Source organism: Triturus cristatus, chromosome 8, assembly GCF_964204655.1.
Source record: "Triturus cristatus chromosome 8, aTriCri1.1, whole genome shotgun sequence".
NCBI lineage: Eukaryota > Metazoa > Chordata > Amphibia > Caudata > Salamandridae > Triturus > Triturus cristatus.
The window spans coordinates 393,715,684-393,727,476 of record NC_140591.1 but is presented as its reverse complement, the minus strand read 5'-3'; the positions used below and the strand labels follow the sequence as shown (position 1 = coordinate 393,727,476).

General features: G+C 38.5%; 1 protein-coding gene across 1 annotated transcript in view; it reads right to left on the bottom strand.

Annotated features, from left to right (window-relative positions):
* Positions 1 to 1,358: 1,358 nt before the first annotated feature.
* FREM2 (FRAS1 related extracellular matrix 2) overlaps positions 1,359 to 11,793 on the bottom strand; it is a 583,269-nt gene continuing 572,834 nt past the window's right edge. Inside the window, exons 23-24 of the mRNA XM_085621760.1 lie at positions 10,967 to 11,113; positions 1,359 to 5,060 (exon numbers count right to left, since the gene is read on the bottom strand). Of these exons, the coding sequence (XP_085477886.1) occupies positions 4,551 to 5,060; positions 10,967 to 11,113 (657 nt within the window). The 3' untranslated portion in view covers positions 1,359 to 4,550. The remainder of the gene's footprint in view (positions 5,061 to 10,966; positions 11,114 to 11,793) is intronic.

Sequence of the window (11,793 nt, the reverse complement as noted above, 5' to 3'; positions counted from 1 at the left end):
TAACCTTTCCTGTACCCTTTTTTCAGTCTCACTATAGACTGTCAAGAAACAAAATTAGATACAATACTCCAGAGTGGCAATCCTTGCTCAAGACTGGATGGGTTTTGTATCAGTTGCACATGCCTTGCATCTATTTCTTGCTTTCCCCTCTTCCTGCGTTTCACCTACCCACTGGAGCTTTCTGGTTAGTCCGTAGATTTGCCATTCGTTTGGTCTGAATACAGGACTGCAAACAGAGTCGCATTTAAAAAAACTGTTTCAGTGCAACGTACTGTCCCCTAGGTAAAACTGCAACAGAAATGGGAAGATACTAGTGTTCTTCGGTGGTTTCACCTCTTTTCACATACAATTGTTGTCCTTTTCTCATGTCTAATAATTTTTCTCTAATTTAGAATACTGTAATGTTAACGTTAAGCAGTTTAGTTTGTCTGCAACCAGGATCAGATTGGGACAGAAAATAGGCCTGGGCATCAAAATAGAAGTGGCTTGCACAGGGACCCTCGTCAGGGCATACCTGTGCCACTTAGGGAAGTCCTGGCCTGGCAGTTTGGGCTGGACTGTTCCAAGCAGAGCATGGTCAAGTCGGATTTGCATTTTGCTGGGTCCAAATTGAGGTGGTATGGTGTGCAAAATAACCATGGATTGGAATCCTGCCCTAGTGATCACCAGTGGCTGGGATTAATTCAAGCATTCCATCCATCACTTTTTTGTATACTATATTGGATTCCAACTACTAGGAACTAAGAACATGAGCTAGGATGCCACATCAGTTTAAAGATCTGACTCGTGACCATTCCTATTATCAGGCTATGCTTTTCCTTGCACTGTGGGCCTGCACTGCCTGACCAAAGAGTCCCTTTGCAATGGTTAGCACTGGTCAGAAGTTCAGACACATTTTCAGATTTAATATATGAATTTGCCACTTGCAATGTAAAGTGTTGTTTCCTATTCCTGGTTCATGAAGGGAACAAAGCCACAATCTGTGTGGCACATAATGATGATAAAATGGTATTAAGTTAAAGGTATATAAATCATTTTTCTCCGCTAGAACAGAACACAAGAGTATGTGCATACCAAAGCACTGATTAAGTGTCATTTTTTGTTTTACTTTGAAAAATATAGTGAGATAGATGCTTATCTCAAAAAAAGATTCAATTTTGTGGATAACAGTTGGTGAGAATAGCAGGATGAAAATATAGAAATCAAAGGGAGACTAATTGAAAAGCTTTTCAAACAAATGATTAAAATACATTAATTTGCTTACAATTTATTTAGTAATGTTACACCATAAAACAAGATCTATGCACTGTGTGATTGGACAATACAACACTTATAAAAAGAACGCAGTGACACCAGAGTGAAAAAGTGACATTTATTGCAGACCAGATTGCACTTTGAGGTCCATGTTGCAAATTACAGTACTGGCTTTCCTTAAATTGGACAGTTTTAAAGAAAAGGTGATACTTTAATGGCATGTCTTAATATTAGCAACAAGAAGAAAGTTGTTCAACATTCTCAATGAAGAGTATTCATGACCGTGTAGTACAGGATCTCAGTGCAGAACTCCTTGCAATAATATGTTGTGATATTCACACAGAATGTGAAGATGGATCAGCAAGAGATTGCTACATTAACTGATGTTGAAGGTGCAGATAATGTGAATCTTTCTGACCTACACGTGCTTATTTTGACATTGTATAGAGCTTTGTTAAATGAACTACTATTGATTTGTTGTATGTTATCATTTTTAAGGACCTGCTTCATTTCAGCAGTCATGGGTATATTTTATTTTGTCATTTCCACTTCAAAGGCTCTCCTTCCACAATAGTCTGTGTTTCACATCCCTATTCCAGAAGGATACACTTATAAAATAATACCAAATGAGTTTTAATAAGCAAATAGTTTCAAAATAATCTACATGTTTTCATGGCATATATAAATATTACTGTTTTCTGCATCTGAATTGCAAGTGAAATGTGATTGCATGTCAAACAGACAAGTCTCCGCTAGTACTACAATGCAATAAAAAAATAATTCAACATAAAATAGATTCACCGCAGTGTGTGCGTGTGAGAGACAGAGAGAGTATCTCAGCACCAGGTTAATTTAATCAGCTACATCGTACACCTGATCTCAACTCAGCCATATACCAAATGATTTACATTTGCTTATACAGTTCTAGTATCTTTGTATACAGCAAGCCACCTATGTTGTTGGTTGTGGCATCAATGGATCACAATACCTACTATGAACTACGTTGTCCATATTTTGAAAGAAAATATTAATGGTGTATGAATTCCCATAAAAAAGCGTATTTCCTGAGTAAAAATAAAAAACTAAAATGATAAACATTTTTTACCACAAACATCTAATAATGTTCAAAACGAACTGATGCTCTTTTGCGCCTGCAGCTGCATAAAAGAGTGTCATGTAACAAGGTGGATTGCTGTGTAGCATCAGGTACTCTTCACCTGTCGTCAGCAGCCACAAACACTGAACGTGTTTTAAGAAAAAGAGATAAATGACCCATACTATATTTAAGGCAGAGCCTGCACAATACAGAAATATAGTAATTGTACATGCATGCTTTAATGTTTTGATGCTAAACCCATTCTTATTAGGTTGATGGGCAATTAAGAAGACTATAACCTATGTCATATAAATATCACTGTCCGGTTGGTCAAAAAGCAATATTGAAAATGGTATATGTGTAAACATGTACTTCCTTAGTGGGGGCTGATCTGTTGTTATCAAATCCGTACCATGCACCACAATTGAATATTGACATTAAGGGAGTGGTTGCAGGGCATTTGTGCCCTTTCATAATATGGTAGATTATGTTATATGTACTTCAAATTGTACTTGAAGAGGAAACTGAAAAATACAACTATTTTTAAACCTTAGTTCAAGATCAAGAAAATGAATATATATGTCAAAAAAACAGTTTTTGTTTTCAATTTACACATGGTAGCCCTATGCAATATAAAGTAAATACATTCTCCTTGACAGATAATGCACAAGAATGTTTTTCTTATTTTACAATATGAAAAGTTTTCAGAGAATTAAATCACATTTAAACTCATCCTTTCCCATTACGAGCGTCACCCATATCGTAAATATTGAAGGGTTAGGAGTATGTACAAACATAATAACAATTAACTGGCCTCCTACCCTTTATATATTTATAAATATGTGTTATGACTTGCTAAAACTGAGTTTTGTCTAAGATTTGGATATAAAGATCATGTTTAACTTTTTGGTTTCATTACATCATTATATTGCTTTGGCCAGATGGTAAAAAAAAAATCCTTATAGGATTCTCAGCGGGATGGAAAATTCATTTTACACAAGTGCTAGTGGTTGAGCATTACCACAAATGCTTGCATGCATATTTTAGAGAGTGCTGCACCACAGAAGAACAGACAGCTATAAACACCTGAATAAAGCGTACAGTAAAAACTGAATATTAACAAAAAACACCTTCTTTGAGGAAAACAGTTATGTGTATTTGAGTTATACTGTGCAACAGAACTTTACCTCAGCTAAACAATGCTAATATTCTAGTTCTCCTATGCTAAAGTAAAGAATATATAGTAGCAGAAGAGGGTGTTTCTCAAGAGGCACAATGATTGTACATTAAATAAATGCTTGTTCCCATCAATTTGATATTTTCAGTATATTGTTAACACATGTAATTCAATTGCAAATTAAGAAAGAAAATACTCACTATTAAAAACTCTAACACAGCTATTGCTTAGTTCTTATAGAACCTTGTCAATAATGTTGAAATCGTATTACCTTTTATAGAGATTATATGTTGTAACATCTCTGGTATTTTTATCCATACTGTGCACACTAAAAAATAATTTACTGCACAGTCTTACAAAATATACTTTTAAACCAATGACAAGCATTCAAGGAAAGTGCCTTATCACTCCATTAAGCATTCTTTGAGTTCAAAAACAATCTTTGGTTTAATAAGAACTTATATGAGCAAAGAGAAATGAGGAAGTAACAGTGTGAAAAACAGGAAAAATAAACTTTCTGTTTGATAGTAACATTACATTGTCTAGTAAAATTTATTTTCACTGGCAAGTTTTCTTCCAAATCAATGCCAAAGTTCTCACAGACTAATGTCTTCAGATGAAAATGCTAAAAAAATGTAATTCATCAATGTAATCATTGCATCTCCAAAGTTGGCACTTCGGTATATGTAATATATTTTATCTTTCCTTTGGAAAAAAAGGTCTTCAGCACCGTTAGATATCTTTTTTTTCTTAAACAGTGGAAAATATTTCCCATTGATGGTGTTCTCTCATTAGCTCCTAGTGTGTAGTGCATTGCATTAGTCCGACACAACTGTTTTCTGTGCAAATTAGAATAGTTGGTTTGGATTCTATCTATTCCGTACAACTTCAAATCGAAGAGTTCAAGTACAACTGGAGCCACACAACCTGTACTTTTGTCAAAACAGCACACCATTGCTAAATACAGTATTTGAAAAGGTTTGAGGCACTAACAGAGGTGGGTCCATGCCACTGAATGTTGGCTCACACTTCAGAGCTGTCATTGTTATAACCAGGTGGTGGCATCATGGGCTCGCTGCTGCCTGAACCAGTCTGTACTTCTGTCTTCTTAGACTGCTGTTTACGCCTTACCAACAAAATAATAATTGCTACTAAACAGATTGCCAGTAGCATAGCAGAAACTCCTCCAACAACTGAGACAATATTGACCTCGGTATCCCTGTTATTCACTTCCCTCGGTGTGATCCCATCAAGAATAACCTCTCTTTGAGGAATCTGTTTTTTGTTTGTTCGGTCGAGGGCAATGTGTTGGATATTAGTTCCCCTGCTGTTTTCAACGCCAATCTCTGCTGCAAGGGGTGGAGCTTCTCTAACAGATCTTTTCTGGTGATTCTTTAGTGACGTTTTATGGTGAACTCCATGAAAGATCGCATGATGTTCTTCTATGCTTCTTTTACCGATACCTCTGTTTGCATTTTCCTTTGATCTAACAGTATAGATTGTGTGGATGTACCATTCTCGACCTAAGGAAACCTAGGAACAAAAGATTTTAGTTATTATAAACGTGCAGCTTGGAATACATTTCAATGCCCATTTAAAACTGAAACAAGTGTAAAAAAACAACGTTTTACCCATGATAAGCACATAAGGGTTTCACATATCTTTTTAATCTCAAACCAAGTTCTCATCCTCAGGATAGCAGTAACTAAAGGTGATATGTGCTGTTTACTGGTCACAAACGCTGAATCAGAGCCTTTGCAACTGTCAAAATGCTTAGTATATCTGTCCCTAAATTGGCACTCTTACATACTTTCCAAACCCAATCAGTAAAATCCTTCATATATAATTGTTTGTTAAATAACAATGTTGTAAAATAATTATTTTCTACAAAGATTTAAAAGGCCGACATGCCGACTTTAAACAAAACAGGAAGCGTGCACAACATACCAAGTCAACTGGCACCACACATTCCCACCTTTACTTATCGCCACAGTGAATAATGCTTGCAGTCAAAGATGTGTCAGCATTGGCTGTATTAGAAACTAACTGAATTCTAAATTTGGTCTTTGTATCCTAGGCATAAACCGTCTGCTCTTCTGAATACATTCCTTCTGATGTATTTACTTTATTTTCTTTAATTCTAAAGCACACAGTCACCGGGTTTCCTACTGGCAATGGCTGATGACAAGTGGAGGCACAGAGGCTGGAGAATTTACTGTTTGAACAACTAAGTTGTGGGTTTCTTTTGCAACTGTCTGCAGGGTACTTTCTTAGTGAAAGAGCAGTGTGTGGCAATTCAAGATATGGGCAACCTGCACTGCAAATGACATGCCATATTTGCAAACATTAGACTTCTACTAGAATTATGTGAATTAAATAGAGTACACAGCTTGGCAATGCGAGTTTTAAAAGATTATCCTACTTCTAAAAGGGCTCTTGGGAGTACATTGCATCCTTTAAAAGGGAAGGGATATCTTTCAGCAACCAATGTAGCCATTGCTGCTGCCTAGGTGTGCTATACTTGCGCCCTGCGGTGGCTGTACATAAAGTGACATTCTGTAGTCATTGTAACCATACCTGATGAGAAAGAGCTAGGTAAGAACCACAGCAAAGGAAAAGGAGAATGTAGAGCCTCACTATGGGGCATATTACCAAGGGCCGGCGATAAATATCGCAAAGTGCGCTTAGCGCTTGCATATTTATCGCCGGCTATCTCTGGAATTTATCACCCGGTTAGCGCGTTATCAACAATGTGCATCGCTGAGGCGATAAAAATTCCAGAGATAGTGTGGATATTGCCGTTTTCCATCGTGGAAAACGGCTATATTCTAGATGATAGGGCCTGTGGTCTTAGACACAGAATCCACCCCCCCCATGTTAAGTATGCCTTAGTCAGGAATTTAACAGATGTTAAATTCCTGCGTTAAGGCATCCTTAACGCGATTTAAAAAATCGCTACCCTTCCTTGTTAATATCACGAAGCTGACTTCGCGATATTTTCCCTGGTTGGTTTCACAGCCACACCTACTTTGCATCTCATTAGCGATGCAAAGTTAGGCGTGCTGGAAACGGGCGCTAAGTCAGCAAAACAAGCGATAGCGTGTCTTTGCTGGTAAGGCAATTAAATTATCGCTGCTTTTCGCCCAAAAATGGACGCAAAAGCGGTGATAATTTCATAGCGCCGCCTTGATAATATGCCCTTCTGTGCTTTGGCCAACTATTTGATGGTGATCCACTTTCAGAGTGATTCTGATTTTTGTGATACACTGTCAGCGCAGATTTCTTGAGAGCATGCATTAGGTTGTTACTCTTCAAATATGGTTGTTGATACCCCAAAACAACTCCCTCCTTAAGTTAAGTTAAATCGGATAAATTAGATCCTGTAATTGTTTCAATGCTTTCAATAATGTGACAAGTCATCTTTTGATGGGTTCTGGTAACACCTCTGCATTCAAGGATGCAATAATCAAGGAGGTTGCAAGAGGGTCGGTACTAGGTTTTATTTTAAAGGTTTTTACGTGAGCATTTGTCTTATGGTGACCGAGTACGATGCATAGTTTTGATGAAGACGGTGGCTTTTGTAACAGAACTGGGGTTGAAGTCCAATACTCCAACATGCCTGGATTTTGGCACCCACTCCTGAACTATTGTTGCTACCAGTATAGATTGAAAGTGGATATCACTGTGAAAGAAACCAAACATATGTACAAGAATATCAAAGGTAAAATCACCTGGTCCACACCAGAGAGACTTACAGCTCAATGTTTATGAACTATTTAAATTGTTTTTTTATTTCTTTACTCACTCACATTTTCTGCAGAGTAGAGTAAAGTAAAAAGATGAACCTTTATAACTATGAATTCTCCCCTCGCTTAAGTTGAGAAGGATAATGTAATAATACAAAACTACAAACCCTTTTCACAAACATATTTTGGAAAATGGCAGATATTCTACCCTTCTATTACACTGTCTCAGTAACACAAATCAGTGTTATATTTTGTTAAACAGACGTAAAAATACAAAACAGTTTGGAGTGCGAACCATGTTCTAAACACTTGGATTTGAGGTTGTCCCTTGTGAACCCAAACATTTATCTTTTTTTCCTGACTTGGGGCCCGATTCACAGAACTAACTTAAGACAAAATCCTAAACTTACTACCATTTTGGTATTCACAGAAGGCACTTACTCATTTTGGTATTCACAGAAGGCACTTACTCATTTCGGTATTCACAGAAGTTAGGAGTCCTAACTTTAGGACTCCTAAATGCCTTCTGTGAATACCGAAAGCCTTAAAATTAGTATTTTTCTCAGTTTAGTAGTAGTAAAGTTAGGAGTCCTAACTTTAGGACTCCTAAACTGAGAAAAATCCTAATTTTAAGACTTTCGGTATTCACAGAAGGCATTTAGGAGTCCTAAAGTTAGGACTCCTAACTTCTGTGAATACCGAAGTGAGTAAGTGTCTTCTGTGAATACCAAAATGAGTAAGTGCCTTCTTTGTCTTAAGTTAGTTCTGTGAATCGGGCCCATTGTTCTTAAAGGGTTATTAAACTCTTCAGCTAAATGCACTACAGGGAATTATTGGTTCTGGCTTCGGTATCACTCGTATTCTTCCAGAAGAGGAGTTTCGTTACAAGACATCTCCACAAATGGTGATCAGTTACCCCAGTTTGCCTTTGTGGGTGACGTTCTGAATCAAGTGAACACAACTGCCTCCTGGCCTGTTGTATAAGAAACAAATCTGGTACATATAGGCACATTTGAGGAAACTGGCCTTCGAGTGAGGTCTAAAGATTGGATTCAAGGCCTCCTGAGAGCTGAAATTCATCATCCGATTAATGACAATAAACAATAAACATATGCTGCATTTTTGTAAACCTCCCCTTGAAGGCAGATTTCTGAGTATTCATTCTGATGAGGTTTGTGCAGTCTCTGTGACCCGTTAGTCCTAAAAAAAGTCGGGTATCTATAATCTGCACCCACGTGCTACAATCCTGCATGGGTACATATTAACAAACTTTAGGAACGCATCAGACGTCTTCCGTGCACCTCTGATCTCCATGGCGGAAAAAACTAATCTGAGAGTTTGCACACACATAAAGGGGGTTGTAGTCTGTCCAGCAATTTCCAACTCCAACCACTAGATGGCGGAATATGCACAGTATGGGACTCTAGAAGACGTCTATGCTGCAAAACGCACTAAGGGTTTAGTTTATAATATTTTGACGCATGGAAGCGCAGCAAGCCTTCTAGCTGCGTTGCCGTGTGTCAATATAAAAGGGCAGGAATGCACGGTATCTACAAGATACGGTTCATTCCTGTCTTTCTCCCGTGCACCGGCGCACAAACAGGAGCTGGGCACCAGTGCAGACACCTTTGCATCATTTTGCACGGATGCCTGTGCTGAGGGGATGATTTTTTATGAGCAGGAAGGTGTCCCTTCCTGCACAAAAACAATCATTAAAGTCACTTTCCTCTTTCTAAAAAGAGGAAAAAATGAAGAGAAATTAAAGTATTTTTCCTCATTGCGCCTCCTTACATGCAAATGCATCAAGTTCCATGGATATTGCTTGGGAACACCCGCAACACCCATGGTACACCCCTTTCACGCAGAGTTACGCGTGAAAAGAAAACATATTTACAAGACCATGAAAAGTCACACGGTGATTTTACAAGACTTTGTAAATAAACGGAAGCCCATTGCGCTGCCGGCACGTTAATAAAAGTGATGCACAAGCATCGCAATGGGCTTGTAAATTAGCCCCCTAAATTTTCCATAAGTGCACATGGAATCCTGCGACAATTGAATGTTTACTCACACAAAACATCTTCGTTTATGTGTAATCATATTACAAGTGCAAATCATAGTCTTGTGAATTCAAAGAGTGGCCTAGCTAAAATGCAATTTATGTGCACAACTATTATTGTGAATTGGATCCAGCAAAAATAATCCTTGTGCCACACATGTACATTCAGTGTATGCATAATGCTTTCTATTACTGTTTTTTATGGAATTTCGTGTAAAGTATCCAAGCTCGAAGAGGGGAGAGGCTAAAGGCAGCCAGTGGTGGTGAGGATACTAGTCACCTTACGATTACCCAAGGGCACAATCAGGCACCTGTTTATCAGGTGGGTACTTTGTCAGAGAGATCTAGCGGTAATGAAAGAACATGGCAGAGCCAGGGTAAGTGGAGTTACTGCTGCCATGTACTAGTGACCTCTCCTGTACCCATCTCTGAATGAGTGGGGCATCATTTACTTGCTGGGAGGAGACAGATTAGTCTTTACCCTCAAACTCAAAATCAGCTGTCATGTCTCCTACCAATCCCATTGTCCATTCACATACTGGCCCGCCTCATTTCATTTCCATGCTTACACTGTATAGCAGCAATAACATGGGAATAGCGCTTTAGGGCTTGGCATCATAATACGATGGCATGAGATGAGGGCGGCAGATATCTACTCTCCCAGGGTAAGCCCTTCGTTTTATCTTTCTGGCACACAGGACCGTCCACAAATCATGACATCTGGAAACAAATAGACTAAGTCATTCATAACTTCAAATTCGAAAATGGCTATTTTGACTATTCCACTGCTAATTGCTTACCCATACTAATTATAGCAATAATTTAGTGTCTGAACTCTGCATTTTAACATTCTCGATACTGGGGGGCTTATTTACAAGCTCCTTGCGTCACCTTGCCCCACTATTGCGTCACTTTTTTTTTTTACACAACGACGGCACATAAGTACACTCTACCCACTTGTATGCGTGGACCAATGTAATAGAGTGCAAGGTGAGTTTTCCACCTTTTCAAGCGCTATTATAATGGTCACCATACAGTAGGCGATGCGTCACTCAAAACTGACGCATCACCTCTGTATTTTGACGCATTGCTGGAGTTGCGTCAGTTTTCACTCCAGCAATGCATAATAAATACAGCACATCCATGGTGCCGCAAGGGTTTCTTCTGTAGGTACAAGTAAACTGACGCATCACTGCTTTCATGCTGCGATGCGCCAGTTTCTTGTAAATGATGCCCTGCATGTCCAAAGACCTGAACATGTTTTTAGTGCTTCATCTTCAAAAAATGAAGTTGACATACACAACCTCATTCCCTGCAGGAAATGTAAACGTATAACAAGTAGGGCACAGGAATCAAACATGCTTTAACATCTGCATTCTTGTTGTGGTGTTGTAAGTGTGGACCCTGTATCCTGTAGCCAGTCTAAATCAATCTTGCAGATGTTTCCCCTTATCAGCTTATTATCCTGTGATGCTTCTTCATATGTTTCAAAGCTCTGATCATTTTAGAGCTGGATGCAAGCATCATCCATCTGCCTCAGTTTTCAATACGTCTAATATTTTCTGTCACCACTGTATGCATCCGGTTGGGAAGCCACCCTCTGCTCTTAGGACGGGCTTGGTGCTTCTGCTCACCTGAAACAGAGGAGTGGAGTCCACTTTAAAACCATCAGATCCAGGTTGTCTAACTAGAGGCAATCCATCAGGTTCATCCACTGCCAGTTTTGCATTGAATGGAACAGCTCCAAAGGTGGTGGCCTGTGTCTCTGGTTGTGCTTTGTCCTAGATAACAAAGGTGAATGAGACAAGTTGATTTGTAAACTCTTGTCTGAAATAAATGATTACATTGCATATTGATAAAAGGACAAAAGTGAATGGGCTCTTGAGATTCAGGGTGAGGTACAATGAAGAAAATGGAAAAAAAACATTTGAAAACACCAATACACATAGAAACACAAAAAATGTAATTGTGCATACTCATATTGTGGAATTTCAAGACCGCTTCAAGAACCACAAAGCGTTACGAAACAAGCACTGGCAACACCAATAGGTCTTGCCTTTTGGCTGTGCCAATGCCTCCCTACTGACTATGACAATGGCTTTTTCGGATTCTATTCAGCATCAGCAAAAAGCAAAATAATAATAACAAAAAATAAGCATTGGTAAATTCAATAAGTTTGTTTATTGAGAAGTTATATTTTTTACTTGTTTTTGATCTGTGTTTGCGATTCAGTTAATGAATAAGTGATCTTGAAAATGAGTAAGTGGGCAGAGGGGGAGGGAAAAGCAGCATAACAGGTAGACTGTGAGATAGCAAGAAAACATTTGCACTCCTATGGAGTACCGTAACAAACAATCAGTTTCCTGAATGTAGCAGTGGAAGGATACAAGCCATCCGTAAGTATGGTAAAGAAGCTAGGCTGCAGTTGGTAACGTAGATTTATTCAATTGAGGAACTTGAG